The sequence below is a fragment of the Scophthalmus maximus genome, chromosome 11 (assembly GCF_022379125.1).
Source record: "Scophthalmus maximus strain ysfricsl-2021 chromosome 11, ASM2237912v1, whole genome shotgun sequence".
NCBI lineage: Eukaryota > Metazoa > Chordata > Actinopteri > Pleuronectiformes > Scophthalmidae > Scophthalmus > Scophthalmus maximus.
Window position 1 is genome coordinate 7,691,367 of NC_061525.1, and position 24,178 is coordinate 7,715,544.

Genomic DNA, 24,178 nt, shown 5'->3' on the forward strand with positions numbered 1-24,178 from the left:
CAAATGATGCCCGTGGGAACAGGCACGTTGTGTCTGTAAAGATCAGCTTGTACGAATAGAGATATTAGAATAGCCTTCACTTTTATTTATTAATAATTTACCTGTTGGCTTTTGGCTTTAAAGGGCGTTGGACACGGACAGAGCTGTGGTGGTCATATGAAATCACCAAGAGCGACAGCAAAACTAACTGCGGCCACAAAGCTGTAAATGAAGCACAGAAATCCCTTATTACTGTCAACGACCTCTAACTATAAAACTCCTTCATTCTAGCTTTTATTGGTCTCATCTGACACTCAGCATTGTCCTCAAATCTCTGGAGAGCATGAACAAAATCACACGTTCACCGACAGGTCTGCTATAAAGGACGGTGTTCATAAGATAACCTTATGACCCACGATGACTCCGCGGAAATTACTTACAAACACGTCTTTACATAGGAGGGAAGCCGTTTTATTCTCTTAACATTTCTATGCGTGACCTCTGAGGTCCTGCGCCACTCCACAGCAGCACTGCGGTTTAAACACTTTGCCGTCGACAAAGTAGGAGACAAGCAGACCGACGTACATCAAAAATAAAATAATACAAAGTATATCACTTCAACCTAAAGTGATAGTGATTTAATATGATGCCAGGACCTCTACATATCTGCACACACACACATATATATATATGAAATCTATTATTTTTGCCTTTTGCCAAACCAGCAGTCGGTATCGTAGGAGACTTTCGAAGTGCACCGTCAACAATGTCTTTGACTCGTGAAATCTCAGCAGAGACTGTCTGTCATAGAAACAGGAGTCTCGTCGTGCAAGGCTCTTCATGGACGCAGTATCGGCGGGGACGCTTTATGTCCATGTGCAAGACAACAGCGGCGTCTTGTAGCTCTCCAGTGTTCATAGACCTGTTCTGTGTACGGCCTGGAGAGGGCGACAGTGGGACTCAAAAGCAGAACAGAAACGTTAAACCGAGAAATCTCTCTCTCTCTCTCTGAGGAGGAGTAATTTTTCTCTCAATCGAAGCGCTGAATAACTCATACATGTGGTGGTTTTATTCTCTCAAAGTAAACGTTCACAGTTCACACCCTGTCACTTCCTTCTCAGTGAGCCATCTCCTCCTGCCCCTCCTCTGAGTTAAGGTCGCCCTCAATCTGCTCAGCGGGACAAGGCTCTGAAGGTCGCTGCTCCTCCTCCTCCAAAGCCTCCGAGCCCTGGCCTTGTGCTTCCTGCTCTTCCTCCGGACCTCCCTTACTGTCTGGGTGGCTCTCTGCTACTCTGTCCTCTGTCTTTTCACAGTCCCGGTGGCCGTCGTCCTTGTCTTTGGCTTCCTCCCGACTGCCCGGCCGCCCACATTCAGCTTCCTCCGCCGGGCTGTCGAACACCCGTTCCTCTTCCCCATTTTCTTTCGGGCTGTACAGTTCAACTGGGGACAGACTGCTCCCGTAGGCCCCCGCCTCGTCTCCGGCTGACCTCCTGTGCTGCCTCGTGGGTGGGCGCCTCTTGAATGACAGTCGTGCACGAGTCTGTGTGGGGGGACAATGAGAGAGATCCGGGAGATAATTCAGATTGAGTTACATTTCTATAGAACCGTGCATGTTTCAATTTTCGATGTAATATCGTTTAATTTGCATGATTAAAGAGCAACTGGGCAAGTCCAATTAGCATATGCGTGAGAGCACTGCACAAAATGGTCCCTGTAGAAACTCTAAACTGGGCTAAGGGGATTACATCCTCAATCCCCCTTGCAGGAGTGTTCACACGCTGCAGTGGCATCTTGCACCAGCTTATCTAAGGCCTGCTTAAACAGGAGAGGCCGAACACCTGCAGAGAAACACGTCACTGGGTACAAGGACCGCGTGTCCGGCCGTGATGTCACAGCGCACTCGGAGAACAGCCTGAGAAACACCACTGGGGCCCAGGACATTTTTGTCATTTAGTGACTCAGAACTCAAAACCCACACAAACACATGTGACTGTGAATCTTTTCACGAATGCTGTGCGAAACGGCTTCGGTAGATATCTTTTTACTAAATATGGTGACGCTGATGTGCAGCACGCCTGACTTCATGCGTTCACCTTGTTGAAGCTTGGCAGTGGGGTGCCCTCGGGTGGCCCGTCGAAGCCGGTGGCATCCTCCTCCTCACTGGACTGATGCGAGGGCCGCAGGGTGGGGCTCCGGGGGCTGCAGGGCGGGCTGGGGGACGAGGGTGCAGCGGGCGGCAGCTTCACCTCTGGGCTCTTGGGTGAAGGCAGAAGAGCCGTGGGTGATAGGGCAAGGTTGGCCTGCGGGAGGGGGGGAGGAAATACTGAAGCCTGGACACAATAATCTCTGTGGTACTTTGTGTTCTAATGAGACTTAGTTATAAGAAAGCAACTTTAATTTACTGTAAATACATTTATTGAAACAGTTGCTTTACAACAAACCGAGAATGAGAGTGAAGGCTGAGACTCGGGTTTACAATCTAGGATTCACTCTATTAGGAGACTTTAATATCATCATTAGAAGAAGAGATTGAAAAATATCATTTCTCTAAACAGAGGTATCTTCTCTTTTCAGAAAACTAAAGATTAAATTAATAATATTTCTTTCTTTATTCATATTACTGAAGCATATTAAGTATATTATTACCAGTGTTATCGAGACATGCATGTAGGACATTGCTCTGCTAGTACCCGTCACCTTCCTGCTTTGAAAAAACGCCCTGCATGGCCTGAAATTGCCTTCTAGGTGTCGTAAACAACTGCTGTCACATTCAGTCCGAGAGCTGAACTACACACACACAAAAAACATCCTGGGTTAAACCCCCGGACCACTGCTCAGGTTCAGGGGAGAGCGTCCTACCTGCACCGGCGAGAAGAGGAAGAGGGAGAAGCGGCAGCCCTTTTGTCCCATGGCTGCCCACCGTGTGAACTGCTAACTACAGGAGCGACGGTGGTGAGTTTAGAGCCTCACCAGAGAATGGGTAGCCCATGATCCCATTATCTCATTAATCTGAGCAGATTGTGGCATCAGGCACAAGCGCCTCCTCCCCCCCCCCCTTATTTCTCAGCGTGTGAGCAGCGCACGCACCGGTGGAAACTGAACAGTGGGTGGCAGTAATGCGTTAAATATCTCAATCTCCTGATTAGAAGAAACAAAAACCCTGACTACAATCTGCGCCCTCTGATGACACATCATCTGTGAGGCAAGTGGTTGCTTTGGTTCCCATTTCCCCCTCGCAAAAAATATTCAAGTGTTTGCCATGTGCACCGACCTGCAGTCTCTCAATGATGGAGGAGTTCCTCATCTTGATTTTAAAGGGATTCGGGGAGACAACAGTTTTCTGCAAAGAGAACAAAATTTGACTGGTTAATAAAAAGACAAAGACAAATCAACACCATCAGTTTGAAACATGGAAAGCCGACACAGTGTTACAGTACTTCATCCTACAGCATGCTGGGACATGCTGGTACATGTCCTGGTTAGTGTTAAGACTACATACCAAAATTGAATAGTATTTAATCAATACATAACAGAATTATTGAAAGAACATCTATATTTACCATGCTTATGTATATTTGTTTGCACTTTTGTTGTGCCGTGGCCATAGAGAGATTTGTGTGGTTGGTCTGAGAGTCAATTTTACAGAAAGAAGAACAGTGTGTCCGGCAGCAGAAAGCACATAGATAAAAAAGCAGATTCCGTACACCGCCTGCAGTGCTGAAACAAACCCCTGTCTGTTTTCTGGGGATTTCCTATCGCAGCACATGCACCAGTCGATCAGAACAAGATAACTCACATCTGACTCTTCGTTATCCGCTTTCTGATTTTGCAACTTCAGGGAACACGGAGGTCGTCTTCGAAACGACATCTAGGAAAAAAACAAAAAGGTGCAGGAGGTGTAAAATATGAAAAAGCTGTCAACACACACACACACACAGTCCGTGTGTGTTCACCAACGACTCTGTATGAAGTATGGAAATAAAACCATGTAAACACTGTGTGTGGAGTGTTGCTCCACTAAACATGCTGTTGTGTACATGGACACTGTTACATATAGGATATAAATAAAGCATGTCACCTCGTCATTTGTGGTCGGCATCGGTAGAATATGACCTTTGAACCTCCCAGCCAGCTCAGCCACAGACGGCTTGGATGGAGAATCCTTCTGGAAAAGAAAAACAGTCACTAAAACAACAGAAAAACAACAATTGAGTGATACAGTTAAAAAAATTGTTATATTTCAGTGCCTCCCCTGAGTTGAGGGTATTACTGATTATACTGAATGTGAAATATATAGGTGTGGCCAAAGTGGAAACATTCAAGTTGAAGGATTCCCAGCATGACCTTGATTTTTGCATCTATTCACAGTGGCACTCTCGGGAAATACAGCTTGACTTTTAGGAGGTATGCATTCGATTAGGGAGAAGAAACACCCGCACACCGTCTGCACTTGCTCAATAAAGAACATTTATCAATTATTGTTATGGACAGAGACCTTCTTCGGGTAAATGCTTAAATATGAACATGGACGAATTATCATGACCACATCAATGGAAATCCATCACTGCATGAAGTCAACATCTTCATATACGTTTCAGTCACATACAGTTGAAATAGAGGTCGAAGTCGAGTCCACGGTCATAACACAAAGCCAGTGTGTGTCGTGCACGTGTCAGTCAACGTGGTCTTTGCGTCGATGCCTGCACATTCAAACATGCACTCTGGCTTTCATCAACGCCTTGAACACTGTTAAGATGGTGAGAGATAAAATATTAAACAGTATCAGCAGAAGAGAGCAGCCGAACAAGGAAGGGTTCCGAGATGGAGAGCGTATTTCACTTCCCTCTTCTCCGCAGTCAAATGCAGACGGATTGAGAAATAGAGCAGGGAGGATGGATAACGCAAACAAACAAAAGAGTTCCGTACTTAGAGGAACTCACCTCATCTCCGGCTAAAAAGAGTGTTTTTCATGGGTTTGGACACAGGAAGTGAGCCCCTCTCTCTCTCTCTCCACAGCTGTTCAACATCACAGCGCGGCCCCGTGACAGGGGAGGGGGGGGGCGACCTGTCCCTGCAGCCTCGCACTGTTATCACGTCTTGGCCCCTTCACTTTCTGCCTCTCCCACTATTCCCAAGCCGATTGCCAAACTTCCCTTCCCCACGGCGCCCTTTGATGACCACTGACTCACTTCTGCGTATCTGCGGGCCTATAAGTGATAAGTTGGCGCGAGGCCGCCGGCCGGAATGTGCACCAACGTCAGCCTTGAAAAACAAGCCTCCAGTTTATTTCTCTGCTTTCCGGGAACTAGTCATTATCGCGCAAGGCATTTGGGCCGTGAACCGGGCCGAGCAACTTGTTCGCAGCCCGAGCCTTGTGCACATCCTCACGCAGCATGTCACCGTTGAGCGATCTGAGCTGTAACGTCGCCGCTTGTTGTTGTTGTTGTTCTGGCTTTCGGGCCGGGTCTCATTTCTTCTCACAGTGGTCGATCCCGTCACATTTCCTGGGTGTGCCCTCTCAGCCCCCCCAGAAACATGGACCTCGCAGGCTTCACAGATACACACATTCCACGTTTTAATCGCACGCTTTATTTGTCTCCCCCCCCCCCCTTGTTCTCAATGACCTCACCTCCTTGCACCCTCCACCCAAACGGATTACAGCATGAGCCGTCCCTGCGCCGCCTCTGTTGATACTTCTTCGCTCCACCTCTGAATCTAGATCCACGCCGCAACCCCTTTTCCTGAGCTCTCTTATCACAATCCGTGATAAATAGTCACCTCCTGGGACCACCCACCCTCCACACCGTCCGTTTGTAACCTCTGATTGTTTAACTCCTTCCTGTCTTTCAAAAGACAAAGTTCTCCTTCCCAGTACAACACTCCGCAACGTCACAACAGTGCAGGGAAAGGAAGTGGGGCTTTGTTCGGTTAAATTGTCTCAGGTTGGGGGGAAAAAATCAAGGTTTTGGATTTTTCTTTTGTTAAACTTCATTTAAATGACACAGGCGGAGAAACCAATCGAGTAAAAACATTACATTTCTCTGTAAATCTCGAGGGACTTATATAAATTGAGAGGGCTATATGAAGGTTCATAAGGCTTCATCTGGGATTACTACTCAACACAAGTCCTTTCACATCCATTAATATCCCTAAGATCCGTCTTCTCACAGCGAGCCCTTATCTCCAATGAACGTCTGTGTGCAGAATGACAATAACGTCAGACTCAATGCAAATACCCCCCGGACTGATAATACAGTGACCACGCATTGGAGGCGATTTTATTCACATTTTAAAGTAAAAACGAATGATAAGCATCCAAACATCCACAGATAATTTAGAACTTTTATCTCTTAGCTTTTTTATCTGCATCATTAAAACAAGAATTCCCTGCAAACATGTTTGTTTTTTTTCTCTCAGTGAAACTCAAATGATCAGGTCACTGACTGCTGAGAGATGCTACAAGAGGCACGTTATTTCAGTGAGCCATAAAAGTCCCTGGGTTGGTCGGATATGGACATGTTTGACTCAGCCGGGACCCCAGGCTCTTCCGAAAGAGTGGGAAACTCTGGTTCACTGCAGGGAAGAGCAGGGCAAAACTCTATTTCTGGGGCTGTAGGCCTGGGAAAAAGCCCCCCGCAGCGCTGCTCCGTAGCCCCCTCAGCTCCTCAGAGAGAGAGTGTGTCTCTGGATATACTTAAACCACATCTGAAAACATAGTGTAATCGAGCATATAGAGCAATTGAGCATGTCTAAACAAGGAAACTTTTTTAAGGAAAAGCTTCTTGACGGAAAGCTTTGCCCACGTGATTGAGGTTTTCCAAAAACGGGCCTGGGGTGAAGCTAAAAAGAAGGACGCTATTTCAGAACTCTGACTTTCCTGCAAACAGTCCTTAAGATGTTGCCAATGTAAAATGAGAACATTTTGTGTAATTGAATAGCATTCTCAAAAAAGTAAATGAATGCCTGGTGCCTTACTGGCGTTCAAGGGAAGGGAATTCGCAGGATTACACAAAAAACACTACACCGATTTCCTCGGTGTAACATTTTTGTCAATTTTTCAAGGAATAGGACTATATGCTATGAAAAAATGAATAATCATCAGACCACTAACCCTTTTTTTTTTAATACATATATTCTAGTCAACAGAAGAAGTTGTCACATGGACACAACTGCGTGGATGCACACATGACCAATCTTTTTCCTCAGCTACTCCGAGCCACAAAAGAATGTCGTGACCTCCAATGTGGTTGACTGTGCACATGGCCACACCTGAAAATCTTCATTTCCAGTCTGTAGATGGAGACACGAGGTTTCCAGTATGACCGGCGGAACGCAAAGACACACACACACACACACACACACACACACACACACACACACACACACACACACACACACACACACGCACCACACAAAGGCTGCTCTTGTCTGTTCCTGTAACTCCTATTTCCAGAGGCTGAGGAGGAGAAAGCACATGATATTAGTCGGAGTAAATCCTGACAACTCTGCTTGATATAACAGCGGCGGTCAGAGAGCAGCGGGCCATGTAATCTACCACGGAGCTGATAAAGATGATGTCCGACACAGGATCTTTAACCCCTCTCCGGGAACAACGCTCCGCTTTGCTCTCGATCCTCCCTAAGCTCTCGACCGTGAGCCCCACGCGTCGGAACTCTGTGAGGGTGAAGATCACTGAAGCACAGCTGTTCAGCATGATCTCGTACAATGAGCTCGCCGGGCGCAATGGCTTCGGCTGTGAGCGCACACCTTGTTTTCACAAGTCAGCGTGTCGTGCCAGGGGAACCCCACCACAGCTCCCTCCTGCCCGCCCTTGTTAAAAGAGCAGACAGGCACCTTCTCTCGCTCTCGCTGCCTCTCCAGGAAAACATGATGCGTCTCTGGACCAGACCTCATCTGAATATCTCACTTTTCCACCACCCTCACTGGCACCGCGTCGGCGTGTTGCTCACGCGTGGTGCGTATGCGGCAGCGGACCGGGAAGGGGCCCTCAATCAGAGGGATGAGGTAACTGATGGACACACTCATGAGGGATCGAGGTGCTGCAGCAAGACTAGTCAGGCTAGTACATACTGTAGGGTGGAGAAAACAATAAAAGAGGCACCCAGAGAATAAGCAAAAAATAAATCCAGATGACCTGAAGACAGAAAGCTGCCAATAAAGCCGGAAAGACCAAAGGGATATTTTCCTGCGACGTGATAAATACAGTTATGAGAGATGCTCCACACGAGAAGAGACGACAGGGTCGGGCCTGTTCGTGGGAAATACACTGTTTCAACCTGATAACCAGAGCAGCCTGTTTCAGATAACCTCGGCGAAGGAGCGGCCGTGGAGAGTGCTTAAAAAAAAAAGAAGGGTCCAGGGTCCATTCATCTACGGGAGACTTGGACGCTGTATAATCTAGGATCAAATATTCTGCTGCATTATGGGAATGTGCCCGTGTGGAAGGGCACTGGCTGTGTCCCAAATCACTGTCCCGATGTATGGTTGGAATTATTATACCCTTATATAGTACGACCGATTGTCATTATAAACCATCATGCATTGCACGAATGAAAGAAAAATGGCAGACAGGTGAGAGGAGAGAACATTCCCGTTTAACTTTAACATTTTTAACCCAAAATTTGAAAAGCATTACGACAAAGTGTAAAAGAAGCACATATCAACGAACAATTGGAAGTCGTGAACAAGGAATAAAAACACGCTAAAAGACATTAAATATGACAGTAAAAGTTACAGTGCAGTGCAAGAAATTTAAAATTCTATTCTATTCTATTCAGATTTTTGTTTAGTTCTTGGTCCTTTCACTTCAACTTAGCCGTTCTTTTACAACTGGTGTTGCAGTTTTTTCCAGAGTAGAGGATCTGAATACTTCTTACTAAACTGGAAGGATTGACCTTCTTAGCAAGAAAAGGTCACAGCTCCTATTCCGGCTTCCAAGCCGCTCTACTTACATCGTCTCTAGTCTATTCTGTTTTGTCCTCATGCTTCCCACCCAGCAGTCGATGTTTGTTAGATATTTCTCTGCTATCGTATACCTGGCACCTCCCAATGAGTAATGGGTTTATAACCTGCCCAAACGAGCAGCATGCACCTGGCACCTAAGCTACAGAAATACTTTCAAAAGTAGCTTCTTCCTCCGTTTTTGTTTACATCACCACTGTAATGCTGCACACACGTTGAATGAATGAGCACAGATGATCAAATGAGAAAATATTCACCCTCTAGATTAACGTGACAAATGTTGACACGGCCTTGAGTAAAAAACAAGGCAAAAACTGGCACATGCACAGTGCAGCTTGCAGCACTTATTGTGTTTGCACTCGTTTTCTGCCAAAAAAGGAAATAAGGAGCGTGGCGACGTGCCAAATATAGAAGGGGGTGGTTGTGGAGGTGCAGGCGCTACGGGTTAACTGATCTGCAGAGAGATGTGGAAGGAAGTTATAAAGTCAGGACGATATTGTTTTTTGGGGGGAGGGTTGTTTGGAGTTTGGAGCAAACACCATCTCCACCAAAAAAATCCAAGATGTCAGACAATCCGCAGATGCCTACAACTCTCCAATGGCATCGACAGGTCATGTACGGCCTAACTGAGCAGGGATGTGTAATACGGATCGCTTAAAAATCACCGTCCATATTTCATGCGCTTCCCCTGAAGTCTATACTCCACTTGCATGACTGTTTGCTTCGAGCAGATCAGTGTCCCCCCTGTGGCCCCCGCCCCAGCTATCTCTCCACCCCACACAGCCTCTGACACCACCTCATCCCCGATAGCAGGTCTCAGCGGGAAAAAAACATAGAAAAGAATAGAAAACACACATATCCATGTAATGGCAGCAAACAATAACAATGTTTAAGAGAAGAACTACTCTGCAATAAAACAGCAGCTAAAGCAATTAGAGGCTTTATGAACCATTGAATTGGTCGTAAAGGTGCAACGAGCCAGGCGTCCACGAAACGACCTCACGTGGTTTGAGATTCAAATAAAGGTGGTAAAACACAGCGCGTTACTTTCCCGCAGGACGGCACAACCGGTACAATATTTCACATTGATATCCTTGAATAAAGCGATCACACATCTACTGCAAACAACAGAAATACCTCTGTCAGCAAGTGAGCAGCTCATTTTTCTGTGTAAACATATATTCTGTTGCTAAGAGCCCCTCGGATTAGAGGAGCGAGCGGTGTGAGCTTCCACCCTCGCCTATAATCAGTTCTCCTTTTGCGTTGTTGGTGAACACAGAGTGTGTAATCCTTCACACCTGACACACACGTCGAACGCACTTCCTGTCTTCGAAAAAGCATCTGCGACGTCTTTTATTTCAAATGCATTTGACACCTGCTCCGTTGACAACCACAGCAGGTGTGCTCCTCATCTCTCACCAGCACGCTGCTCAATTTTTACGACACTTCGGCGCGGCTAACGGCCCACGTGTTACTGCCCCCCGCCTCCGACAGACGGCGTTCGCATCCTCGGCTGCACTGCTTTATTGAACCGGCTAATTAATCATTTGACCGTGACTCACGTGGCTACGGCAGTTCATTTTGGCCAAAGTATACTTTTTTTACATTGTTGCTGCGACGTTACCGGGGAAACCAAATACGTTGTGAAATAGTCGCGAGGAAAATGCGAAAAATTATGAAGATTCTGCGGAAAGCAACCGCACACTTCCCGCTGTTTGCTTCCGTTTCTTTAACAAATGGTTTTGCAATTACGATTTGGCCGTGCACAACGCTCAGTTAACATGCTGTCAGAGAAAGCTGATGTGGTTTGTGGAAAAACACACACACACCTCACACATACAAAACAGCAAACTAAAGTGAAAACTTGAAGTTTTTTAAAAATCACATGACATGCTGGTGTACACACACACACACACACACACACACACACACACACACACACACACACACACACACACACACACACACACACACACACACACACACACACACACACACACACACACACACACACACACACACACACACACACGTAGTTGCTCCTCATCAACTTATTTTGACATGACTCTGAACAGAAGCCCTTTTAATGACTGGACTTCAATGAATAGTATAAACTATGCAATGAGAAATCACTGATGCTTCCAGTGTGCGATCCCAACAGGGATCCAGCCATGACAACACTGTGACTCGGAGGACGGGCTAAAGTTTCCTCGGGCTCTCCGAGATGCTGATGCCTTACACGCCGCTGGGCTTCACGGTCAGTTATAGGTGTCTGTTTTATGTCCGTGGACAGAGTGAACCATTCATCAAAACTGGGCTGAAAGTAACACATAAAGCTCAATATACGGTCAGCAGACACAGCGCCTGTCACTGATAACGTCCAGCTCCGATAGGCTCTGGACATAAGACCGGCGGATGCTTTCATCGCTGGATTATATGCCGTTCTAGCAGTAGTGACTGGAGCGTGAGTTTGTTGTAGAAGAGGTAGAAATATTGGTTATTAAGATCACCATTAGTATCACGCCATTAAAATAACATACGGTTGTAAAGCAAAAGAGGGGAAAAAAGCTTGGTCATTAGCAAATGTCTGGCTGGTACAGACTGGTCTCTTAACTTTACAGTGGATTATATAATAAATGTGCTCACCATATGGTCGGCGAGCCAATCCCAAATACTCACTCTGTGGTGTTGTTTTTCCATCAAACGAAAAACCACCACCCCTCCACACACACACACACATGCAGTACAAGTCCTCAGGTGCACGCACACACAGATGCGTGCACAAACACAACTTTTCCAGTTTGTCATCTCAGTCAGCTTGACTTTCCAACCGTAAAATGTAAAAAACATTCCATGAGTTAATCTTGTTTTAAGGCTTCGCCCAAGGCAGCTGATGTAAATCAATGTTTGCGAGAACATGAGCAGCAAGAAACATGCAGCACCGCCGACGCAGTTCGAATGACAGTGAGCGGGAGATTGACTTCACAGGCCCATTTCGAGGGTAAAACTTTCATCAACTGCAGTGACAAAACCCTCGCACAAAAAAATTGTGTTGACGTTGCAAGATTCGGAAAACACTGATTGGATTTGATTCGCAGGATTTGAACCAGAATAACCCCGCAGGAAAAGGAATTGACAGACTTTTAGATGCATGAAACATCAAATGACCATGAATGTACAAAAAGCCACACTCAGTGGGGCTGTCTGCAGGTTTCACTTCAGGTTTTTAAGACCATAATATCTGCAGCGGCTGCCACGGAAGTGTCACGTTGGACCTAAAAACCATCGACAGAAAATCGTTTCTCCTACATGTTGAGGTGAACCTGGTACTGGCACAGGTAACGAGACACAGGTGAGACCCGTTAGGAACCGGTGTGGACAATCACAGGTAACGAGACAGGTGAGACACGTTAGGAACAGGTACGGACAATCACAGGTGAGACACGTTAGGAACAGGTACGGACAATCACAGGTGGCAGGAGACTCAGGAAAAGTAGAGTGGACAGACACAAGACACAGGAAAAGGAAGTGAAGCAACAAAGGGACTTCAGACTAAAACAGGAAACAGCAAGAACAACTCTAGAAATAAGAAACAAGCATTAACAAAAATAAATTAACTAAGGCAAAGGCACACTAGGAAGGTACAACCTTAACAGAGACACACAAAGAATGGAAGTCCACTAGAGTTCAGAGTCTTATGAGTTCATGGGAGCAGAATCATGACAGAACCATTGCCTACGAAATCACTGCACAATACCTGAGATCTGAGTTTTTAATTTGAATTGCAGCGCTGCTCAGTGTCGTCCAACTTCTCGACGGCTCGACAGACCTCCGGGTTGTGGTGAAAACTGAACTCGTGAGATTTTTTGGAGTTGGGTTTGCAAAGGCTCCACCAATAACGGCTGAACCTGCTTTCACCCTCTCAGTGTTCGGCCTCTCAAACAGTTTTATCTCACAGAAACTGTAACCATGTATGAGGAAAGAAAAAGAAAAACAATGTTTATCTAAGAGAGCCCCCCTTTCTCTCTGTCTTATAACCTTCTTTCATCTTTTCCAGATTTTGGTCCAAACTCTCCTCTCTCAACACTGGCACCAGGGAAAGAAGAATACGGTCTTAAATTTAAAGCTGACACGGACTGAAGCATATCTGAGCCCTTAAGTCCAGCGTTGTAAGTGTGTGGGAGAGCAAACGTGCTCCCTCGTGTGTTGTGGGAAAAATAATATATATAAATGGGCGTTTCTGTTCCGCCACATGACATCAAATACTTGTGAATGATGTTAAAAGACTGAGGGAACAGCTTCTTCTTTTTTTCTTGCAGGGAGGAGGCCACAAACCTGTGAGCTAAATCCTGCAGGGGGAAAAAAAAACTGACAACATGTGTGGAAGGGCCAGGACGGGCTGCTTACACCATAAAGAAGCACGTCTTTTCTATTTTTAAGCTCCGACGTTGGTAAATAATAGTTTGGCCTTTGAGGAGAGAAAGAAAGCCTGTGGCGTAGATGTGCACTAATAATAAAGACAGAATCTACTTATGGTATCTACTCAAACACAGCACAGGCTCATGACAGATGTTATGTCAGTGTGTGTGTGTGTGTGTGTGTGTGTGTGTGTGTGTGTGTGTGTGTGTGTGTGTGTGTGTGTGTGTGTCTCAGCAACTGCACCCTCAGGAAAGACAGAGATTAAGAATACATTATAACAAATATATCATGCATTTAGTGTATTATATGTGATACATAATTTGGTATACCTGTGTTATTTAATAACAATAAAGCAGTAAAAAAAGCAGCCTATATACTTAAACTAAGAGTCAACACAACTACACGTGTTTACTCATTTTATTTGCAATGTCATTTGTTAAATTGACGCGCGCGCGCACACACACACACACACACACAGGCGTTAGTCCCTCCAGAAATATGACAGAAATAAATTACCCCTTTAAAGTCATTCACTCTTCTCCGATGTTGTAATGCATTCATATTTTAACCGCACCATTGCTCCGTACTCCGTCCAAACGCGTAACATGATATAAACATGTGTTCAAGTGTCTCAAAGTGCAGGCTGGCTGCAACAGAGAAAAAAACGCAGTCACATGCGTAAAGTTACCTCCATCCTGGGGAATGTGCCAGAGATCGTCCCCTCCTGTTTTTCCCTTTCTCCTTCTCCTTCTCCTTCACCCTCTGTTCCTCGGCCTCTTGGAGTGAACTGCCTCGCTGCCAGTGTGGACACGGATGAGCAGCGCGCGCAGAGACGAGCTCTGTGTTTCTGTCCGGAGCCGAGGAGGAGGAGTGGACAACTTTTACGCACAGAGTTCCCTCAGCACTGTCAAGTCAGTCAAGTTCTCTTTTTAAATATATACGTCTACATATACTTCTTCTAAAGATTTTCAAAATAAAACTCCTGTTGGTTAACCAGAAATTCGGTTTGGTTCGATCCCCAGCTCCTCTGTGCGCCAAAGTGTCCCTGGGCAAGACACTTAAAACTTAAAGTAAATGCTCCTGACAGCTGTATACTGGCAGTGTATGAATGATATGTGATGGAAAAATCACTGTGTATTGAAGCGCTGTATGAATGTGTGTGGGATTGGATTGCATTAATAATTGAATCTGCCTCACGTGGAATGAAATGTGTTGTTGTCTCGTCTCCATAACTTACATCTTTCCCTTTTTTTTTGTCTAAACAGCCAAAAGCAATTCTGGATGCAGTTTCACGGGATTGACATGGACTGATGAACAGGTTCTGCGGTACACAGAGTTGACAAACACTCGACTCAATGCAAACACTGTCCACGAACAAACACGTCACGAGAAACGGAACAGATCTAAAGTAGCCCTCCAAAGGAAGCTTTGACTCTTCTGTGAGGAACATGGGAGATTAAACAATGGAAACTGTTTCACTATAAGCGTTGGAAGACGAGGTGATTAGTGCTTTGTAAGTGAAGCTTATTATCATTATCACTGCCATTAGAGGCTTTTGGAAGTGCCGTGGGAGGGCCTAGTGGTTTACAACAGGCAGGGACACACTGGTGTCTGTCGTCACCCGAACTGCGACGAGACGAGTGCGGAGACAAATTGATCGGTAGGTGGTCATCCAATTCGCAGCTGCACCTCAAGCAAAGCAGCTTTCACAGTAACTCCGGGCAGGTTTGGTGGGAAAAGCTTTTCGTCCGGCGAGGAGGAGATAGCGAGAGAAAAGAGGTGACGGCAGAGGTCAAGAGGAGAGAAGCCCGGCTGCCACGGAAACGAGCGTGGGAAGACAGTGGACCTCTGCAGAGCCCCTACCTACAACCCCATCTCCTCTCGCACATGTTCCATTTCATCTCAGCTTCCTGTGGCCGCATGCATAGACCAAACAGGAAGTGAAAATGTGTCTCTGATCATTTGTGGGAAATGGGTAAGCCAATAAAGATTTTTTTTTCTACAGGGAGAAGCGCACACCAGAAGCCTTTATCTATTGCAGTGATTATGTCGTTCACCAGGAAATTTGATATTGCTGTAATTTGTCTGTACTGTACGCATGTACACATACATTTTGGCCTCTCCTGGTAGGTAGCATTATACTTTGCCTCCCTCCTCTGGTGGAAAGGACTATTACACCAAAAGGATGTTAGTCTGTGCAGCTGTCAGAACAGAAATAAACAGCAGCAAGTTTCAATGCAAATGTGAAAACATAGTGCAGAACACAAGGGCAGGCCATGACAACAGAATATATATACATATATATATATATATATATATTGAATTTGCTCCCATTTTATTAATTGTGGTTTAGTATTAACCTGCGTCCTTTTTATGATGCTGTTTCTGTTGGCTGGAGTATTTCTTCTATAATATGAAACAAAAGTGAGGCAGATGCACCCGACCACTTTACACCTAAATCAGATTACATTTGTGTTTTTAGTGAGTGAACCGCAAACTTAGCCTCAGACTGATTACCCAGAAAGAGTCGTGAGATAATAAAAAATAGTTTGTGGTTACAGTGTTGCTGCCAAAGGAGGAAGTTCAACCAGCTATAATAACCCAAGCGTTTGCTTACCTTTTCCAGCAGCCGCATGAATATTCAACGGGTGTATTAGATATGAAAGGTTATAATCCTCTGTGTGTTATTATCTTAAGCATATATTGTGCTTGTTTGCACGTGTGCCTCAGGGGGAAGATCAGATTGTATCACCTATTGATGCAGAAAACCAGGTAACTCCATGGAGTTCACGTACTTTTTCTCGACACTATTTTCATTATTCCAAATGATATCTTTTCACAGGAATCTTAGTCCTCGTGAATTTCTATATCTCCTTTAGGGCATGACGTCACATTTAATGCATGACGACGGTTCTTTTTTTTAATATTTTCAGACAAGTAACTGCCTTCATTATACAGATCCAGCAGAAGTGTGCAGTATGCTTTGTTAAGAGGTCTGCCGATTTTGTAGAAGTCATGGCCTACAGAGAGAAATGCAGCGGAGACACAAACAGTGTATTTCAAATGCTGAATGTTTTGAGCTGGTGTGAAGAAAACATGGAGGAGATGTTGACACGTCGGAGCGAGCCGCTCCAAGACGCTCTCTTCATCATCAGTAGAGGAAATAACCAAGAGGGGTCGTGCTGCTTGTTGATCTGTCCCCAGGTGATGGCAGGACGGCCCGTGGGACGTAAGCTCTTACGTCCCACATTGCTCCGGCTCCTCCGGCAGAGACGGATGGCCTCGGTGAAGAAACTGTCATGGGGATGAGTCAGCCCAGAGAGCGACTGTGTTTGTGCAAACCAAGGCCCGTTGATTCACGGGGCGAAATCGTGACAGTTCCCTTTTTTTTAGAAAAGCACAAGATGCGTGGTCGACAGAACCTGGTCAAGTCTGGGTTTATTTGGGGATTGGACTTTGTTCAGGTTACAAATCCGGCGCAGAGTGCACGAGGTACAAAAGTGTGCAGCTTCTAAATCAAAAAAAAAAGCGACACCAACAGACGAAGTGAACAGTGGCGTCAGGATTATGCAAGTGGAGGCAATAAAGAGCAATAAGCTCTGCCACACAGCTGACGGGCTAATATCATTTCCCCCCTTTGAAATACACTTAGAGCGGCCATTACTTTGAATATGGTGATGCAGGGTTGTCCCGGTGCCAGTGTAAATCCAACTCAGGGCGCAGGTAATAGAATAATACAATAAGCATGTCAGATTATATGTGACGGCCGGCACGTATGCTGCAGCCCCAAAACCCCGGGGCTCAGGTGGCCTCTGTGAGACAGACACACACACGCACACACACACACACACACACACACACACACACACACACACACACACACACGCACACACACACACACACACACACACACACACACACACACACACACACACAGTTACAACAACTGCCCCATTGTTATAGAAATCTGCTTTTATCAAGTCGCGTTCCATCTATTCAATGGAGGGATAGCACACACACACACACACACACACACACACACCGGAATACCCTATTTCACATATGCACGGCTAATGGCCCACGGCTAATAGGTTTACTTGTTTTCTTTTTCCTTTGATTTATGACAGCGACAAACGGCACAATAACGATTGTTCACCACGCACTAAACAGATTCAATCGCACGACAGAAAGAAGGCGAGGCCACAATTAGACATTACAAATGAACGGTCAAATGTGGCGAAACGTCATCCGTCAGCAACGAAGGACGAATCACTCGTCAATCAGTGCTGTGTTTGGTAATTGTTGGTAACAGAGACGGTGCACGCGTTCTACAAGTGCAGACAAAAACATGTAGCTATAGCACACGATGTAGAGGTAAATGCCAAGGACAATACATAGGACTTTTGTTTTTTGCTGCTCCGATGCATTCATATTTTCTTGATTATACGTGACGCGGTTGAAAACCATCACTCAGTCCCCGAGAACAAAATGCCACTGGACCGAAGACAGAATGGAACAGTTGTTTCTCTTTAGGACACGGTTCCTCTTTAGCTGCAACCGCTGAAGCCTGTGAATTCTCCCTTGGTGAAGAGGTTAAAAAAATAAAAATAAAAATAAACAACAACAACAACAACAACAACAACAACAGAAACAACGATGCTCAGTGTGTCTCAGACCCCAGTCAGGCTCTCGTTCAGGGTGGAGATGTGGTCCGTCACGCACAGCTGTCTCTGGCCGCGGCGGGCTTGTCCGGGCCGCTGGTGCAGCAGGAAGAGGCGCTTGGCCGCGGCCCTGTACTTCCGGGACATGAGGTTGTAGACGACGGGGTTGATGGAGGCGCTGAGGTAGCAGAGCACCATGGAGGCCATGTTGAAGTTCTGGCTGAGCTTGGCCGTCTCGTAGTCGTCCACCTGGGCGAAGAGGTTCCGGCCGATGTGGTACGGCAGCCAGCAGATGATGAAGGCCAGCACCACCACCACTGGGAGCGGAAAGAGAAGGCGGGGAGGGAGATTAAAGACATTTAAGGAACAGTTTTTATTCCTGTTTAATGAAGACGTCCCCCCCCCCCCATGTTAGGGAATAAGACACTTGAATAAGAGTTAGATGAGAGGACTTATACATGCCCTCATGTCGGCACAGTAAAACTCTATGATCAACACCCCTGTAAAAACCAACGTGAACATTTGACCCTTTTACCTTTTCAAACAGATTAAACAAAAGAGATGGATATTGATTACTGAACTTCAGAGGTGATTGTGATGAATTTCCCCCCCTGTTTCCAGTCTTTGTGTTGTGCTTAGCTACAGCGGCTGCGGTTGGCACAATGTTAAAAAGAACGTATATTCTACCGCACAGTTATGCCTTCTCATTTGATAGTGGGGAAGTAAATCAAATCAAAGCATATTCCTAAAGTCGAATTGATGCATTCTGAATGAAGAAAAACATTATTATACTGTAAGAAGCTGACTGCCTTGCGGGATCTTTAAGTAGCCTATGATCTACGGTCTGCGGTGAACCTTGACCAGCGGTAATTAGGACCTGCTTTTTAAACCCACGCATGTACACACACACACACTCCCCTTGTCCCCCTCAGTGACGGTGGCCTGTAATTGGCTACACATTTTTTTTTCTTATTTTTTTTTACAATACAGGCAAGTAGCGAGCTGATTAGAGCACACATGCAGCAAAACACGTCCACTGAGGACAAGAACCTGCCTTAAAGCCAGAGACAAAAGAGAGAACAAAGCTTGTTTCAGGCTTTGGAAAGCATCTTGACCTCAGCATGCTTGAGGTCATCACTGAGTCACTGGTATTGATCAGGGAGCCCCTGCAGATTTGTCAATTTGTCTGAAGGAGGCAGCCATTTCAGTTGGGATAATAAATGTGAATTTAAGAATTAAAAGAGGGGAACTGGCCTACACGAACCCAGTTATTTGCTTGTGAACAATAACAGTTATTTACAACATCAAGACACGTCGTGGCTCTACAGAAGGAACAGTTGCCACGGTTTTGTGCCTTCGCCGCGTGGGAACAGCGATCATTGCGTGACTCCTGAGATGTGCGATCGCCGCATATTACGGAGGCGCATGTGAATCTCTATTAAGGGTTGATTTACGTAGGCCTCCGATGACAGTCCATTTTGGGATTCAGCCAATGTGGATACAGATGGCAGAGAGTAGTCTGACAACACGAGCTCTGTGCAGTGTGTGCTCAGCTAATGAACACCATTAACATCCCCCATGGACGCGTCATGATTAATATGTGGATAATACAAATTGGCCTGGCCATGGTCTTTTACTGTAAAAACAGGATTCCCTGCACAGACAATGCCAGAGCTGGCGAATTACGCCAATGAGCATGTGCAGTGGCAGGACGTGATTGGCTCCAGACAATAGGGGAATAATTAACCAGCAGTCAGCAGCACGGCACCGGCGGTTTCTTTTCTCCTCAAACTTGCAGGAGAGAAAAGAACCTGTTCATGGCACCAACAGGGAGCTGGATCTCTTTATGATGAACAGCCGAGGTGGAAGTATATTGTGTTTCATATGAAGTGAAAATCACTTCTTTATATGTGAAGAACAAGAGCTCCATTGGCAAACACACACACTAAACGGAAAAACACACGCATAACCAAAATCCAGCGTCAAGTCTGTTTGGTTCGGTCCATTTATGTTTTTGACAGACTGACTCTGTTCCTGCTTCTTACCTTCACATATTTATTATGTGATTTATATATATATGATGTACCTCCTGAATTTTAATTGTGTATTTTTGTTTTTGTTTCTGGCAATGAAAAGTAGAGAAAGTAAACGTGTAAATTGCAAACGTAACACTTTGAGTCAACAGTGGATGTTTGATTGCACAAACACAAACCTTCTGATATTCACTATGTAACTGGACTAAAAAAGGCCAATACTGTCAGAAGGCTGACACAGTTTTAGCATGTTGTTTCCATTTTTGACTTATTGTGATTGCTGCCTGATACTGATACAGTATCAAAGTCCGCAGGGGAAAAAAAAACTAAAGTACAACTCACCCAGTATCTTGACTGTTTGCCTGTGTGATCTTTCCCGGGACAGAGCGCAGAGGCCCTGCAGGTCATTTTTGCTTTTCCACAACTTGCATCCGATGGAGCCGTAGAGGAAGATGAGGCAGAGCATCGGGCAGAAGAAGTAGGTGGTGGAAACCCAGAGCATGATGTGCAGCTGCCCAGAGCTGATGGCGTAGCTGGTGTGCTTGCACTGCCCCGTGTTGTAGTCCGGGTGTGTGTCGTTGTCATACTCCACCCCGACCAGGAAGAGTGTGGGCGCCGCAGAGACCAGGGCGAAAGCCCACAGCGCCAGGATGATGTACTGGACCCTGCGTCTGGTCACCACCACCTTGCTCTTGAGGGGGAAACTGATGGCCAGGTAGCGCTCGATGCTCAGGGCCGTGATGTGGAGGATGGTGGCCGAGGTGCAGCCCTCGAAGATGTAGTGGTAGAAGCGGCACACCGCCTCCCCGAACAGCCAGGGCACATACTTCCACAGGCGGTAGAGGTCAAAGGGCAGGCAGAGGAAGATGATGAGGTCCGACACGGCCATGCTGGACAGGTAGAGGTTGGTGGTGGTCTTCATGTCCTTGAAGTGCTTGATGATGAGGATGGTCATGGTGTTGCCCGTCACCCCGACGATGAAGATCAGGATGCAGATGACAGTGACGGGGATGAGCGTGGAGGTGGGGAACAGCGAGCCCTCGTAGTGGTGGTCGTCCGCGCTGTACTGGTCAATGGCCTCTGCTCCGCCAGCATGGGGGTCCACCTGCGGCCTGGTCCAGGGCATGTCAACCTCCACGTAGCGCTGGTGCGGTTAGGTATGAAATCAGTCCTCACACGGGCAGCTGAAGGGAGAAAAATGAGGCATTTAAGGACCAAACCTGTGTTTCGAAGCCTTATCCCCTCAACTACGGATGATTTACATTTTGTGTTCGGCATTTGTAGATCACGATCGCCCTTTAGTGGTGTCTATTTTGAATATATGCACTTTATTTCCTGGTAACATCGGAGGTATGTGAAAAAATATTTAGCTGTAATATAAAAGCAGATTGTAGTAAAAGGGCTAAAGCACGCAAACTCACCGGTCCCATGATGGGTTATCTCCTGACTTAACTCTAAAAGCGGGAGAAGAGAAAAAACAAAAAACATTCTGCTGTAAAAAGAAATCTTCGCTGGCGACCTTACCTTTTAACCCGGAGCTGGGTTTTGGTTTTTTTCAACCTCTGAACTTTTTCCCTGGTCTCGTGTGCGGTCGGTGGAGAGCAGCAGCAGCAGCAGCAGAAGGAGCAGGAGGATCACACCAAGTGGCAGAGCTGGTCTGTGATGCTGCACAGCCTGTCGAGCTCTGCTGAGAGATGAAGGAGGGAGCACCTCCTCCACGCCACCCTAAGGAGTCAGGGAGCAGCGGGGAATGTGTGTGTGTGTGTGCGCCTAAGTAATCTGCATAATCAAATGATGACAGGATGGATGACGGTAAAAATGCACAAGATGGAGTGGATAAGGAGAGGGAACCCACCACTGCTGCTCCTCTGTGGGAATAAATGCAGATTAAGGCGCGTGCAAATCTGTACCGGGCGTTAAGACATGAGAACAACACATACACGGAGGTCCACAGCTTTATTAACGGACGCATCGATCACTGAAACCCCAGCTTGTTTGCCGAGCCCTGTGGAAGGAGCCGCTGAGAAGCGAGTTCTGTGTTTGCCAAACTGTCCACCAGCCCCATCCGTCTCGGCCTCGTCACTCCGCACGCCAGCTTCAGGTTGCCTGTCAGTGCTCAGAGGAGGAGGCCCGAAGGTCAACAGACCACAGAAGTCCCGAGTGTGCAAAATCTGTCAGTGAGCCACGGACGGTGAATGAATGAGGATGAGCTGATATATGTGGATCTGTGTTCTGAGTTTTTGTGTGAATTGTTGTTTTTGGTTTTTTAACATTCGAATACAATACTTTAGGCCCCAGAATTTGGTGCTACGCCGCTGAGTGTGTTCTCCTTGAAATCAAAAAATGTTAGATCCAAATGCAAATTGGAAAAAAAATGTGGCCTCTCTCCGGGAATTGAAATGTTTATTTTAAAAAGGGGTGGCATCCCGACCGAAGCCTTGCGAGTCAGAGTGTGTTCTCAGACCCTGATCTTCAGGTTTTTCCTGCGTCGTGTCCACACAGGAGCATCAAATCACCGAAGCCTGGCTGAGCGGCCGAATGGCCGGCGTCGTGCACAGTTGGTTCAGAGCCACCAAATCCATTAGATCTACTGTAAATGAAACCTGCGTGAACAGGGGTCACACTGACACCAGGGCTGTGGTCCTGTGTGTTTACACTGAGCTGACCCGGCGGGCCGGATGTGCACCGCTCGGACCTGAGAGGGGCAGCGGGGACGTCCCTCCTCTGCCGTTGTTTACTCCTTGTCAAGGCAACTGGACCGGCAGAGCTTGTTTGCTCTTTCTTGTCTGTGTGTGTGTGTGTGTGTGTGTGTGTGTGTTTGTGTGTGTGTGTTCTCCAGTCTCAACCCAATGTTGCACACAGACTTTCACCCTGATTAATCATGGCTGTCTCTCTCACACCACTTAGCTGTGCTCTTATGGGACTCTTATATCTAAACTGACCAGCTTTCGTTTGACAGCGTCTCTCACCTGCACGCACACACACAAACACACACACGCACACACAACGCCGAGAACGTGTGGCGGCAGAGTTTAACCCATACCCCTACCGTTTGGGTTTAACAAACATACGTTTGTGTTCTGTTGTGCGTCGGTGTCGTGTTGCTTGGCTTGTGCGTTTCTTTTGGCCTCATTTCGTGCATTCGTTTTCACATAACCTGGTGTGTTGATTCTGACCTGTTAGACGCGACGTGTAATGTGGTCGACTGTTTATGCGTGTGTGTGTTTTTAATGTTATTTCCGAATGTGTGCAATACTGTTTCTGTCTTTAAGCAACACTGGGAGGGCATTCGCCATTTCATTGTATTCACTGTGATATAATGACAATGCAGCCTTCTTCTTCTTCTAGTCAAATATTTAAAAAAAGGTGGGGACAGTTGTGTTTTGAGCACTGTCCCTTTAAGATAAATGAATTAATTAACCGATCAAAATGTTCTGTGTTTGATTGGGAGATGACCATGTTCCTTCTGAATGCTTGGACACAGGTTTTCTTGACGTGAAACAAAGAATGACAAAGGAGACAAGGAAGCGAAGGAGAGGCGACGTGTCCTGGTATCTGTTAGAAGTACATCTTAGCAACGGATCCTCTGACTGAAGAATGATCAGTTCGTTCATGTATTGGTTTATTGGATCTGTAATGTGGAGCTTGTCTCATGTTGGTCAAAGTTTATTCTGCTTTGTTTTGAATGTAAAATGAAAAAAAAACAGTCAAATCAGTTTCTTCTTCCAACAATTGTTTGATTGCTCGGCGTGAAGTTTTGAATCACTTAAATCAAACTATATTTACTTTCCTCCATAAAACATAACAGGGAATGAAGATTAATGGTAACATGTGACATATTCACTGCACGTGTGAAGGAATATATTTTCCTGAATCTCTCCCGAGGATTTGCCACAGTTAAAAATTCTGTAAGGAATACTTTGAGATTGAAAAGATTCAAAACTTCATTTGTCTTACACTAAAATTGAATGTGGCGAAAGGTTGTGCTCAAAGACTAGTGTGAAAGATAAGGGTTATGAAAGGAGAAGTGTAGAAAAATACCTTTTAAATATATGTAAAGCAAAAAAACTCCTCATTCCAAAGTTTGGTTTGAGGTCTGTTTTG

At 46.0% G+C, this 24,178-nt stretch overlaps 2 protein-coding genes across 3 annotated transcripts; both read right to left on the bottom strand.

Annotated features, from left to right (window-relative positions):
- Nucleotides 1-428: 428 nt before the first annotated feature.
- Nucleotides 429-14,249, bottom strand: zgc:153184 (uncharacterized protein LOC751652 homolog). Of its 2 annotated transcripts, none has more exons than XM_035623190.2 (6): nt 14,069-14,249; nt 4,058-4,141; nt 3,776-3,847; nt 3,251-3,319; nt 2,073-2,279; nt 429-1,519 (listed from the first exon to the last, which is right to left on the bottom strand). In XM_035623190.2, the coding sequence occupies exons 1-6, from the start codon at nt 14,072-14,074 to the stop codon at nt 1,097-1,099; spliced, it is 861 nt and encodes a 286-aa protein (XP_035479083.1). In that variant the 5' UTR covers nt 14,075-14,249; the 3' UTR covers nt 429-1,096. The 2 variants fall into 2 exon arrangements, with proteins under 2 accessions (XP_035479083.1, XP_035479082.1); XM_035623189.2 differs by having other exon boundaries at nt 4,058-4,144; nt 14,069-14,246.
- A 2,502-nt stretch (nt 14,250-16,751) lies between these two features.
- On the bottom strand, nt 16,752-21,775 carry mlnr (motilin receptor). Its single transcript, XM_035623994.2, has 3 exons — nt 21,599-21,775; nt 20,417-21,258; nt 16,752-18,358 (listed from the first exon to the last, which is right to left on the bottom strand). The coding sequence occupies exons 2-3, from the start codon at nt 21,198-21,200 to the stop codon at nt 18,051-18,053; spliced, it is 1,092 nt and encodes a 363-aa protein (XP_035479887.1). The 5' UTR covers nt 21,201-21,258; nt 21,599-21,775; the 3' UTR covers nt 16,752-18,050.
- Between the last annotated feature and the right edge of the window lie 2,403 nt (nt 21,776-24,178).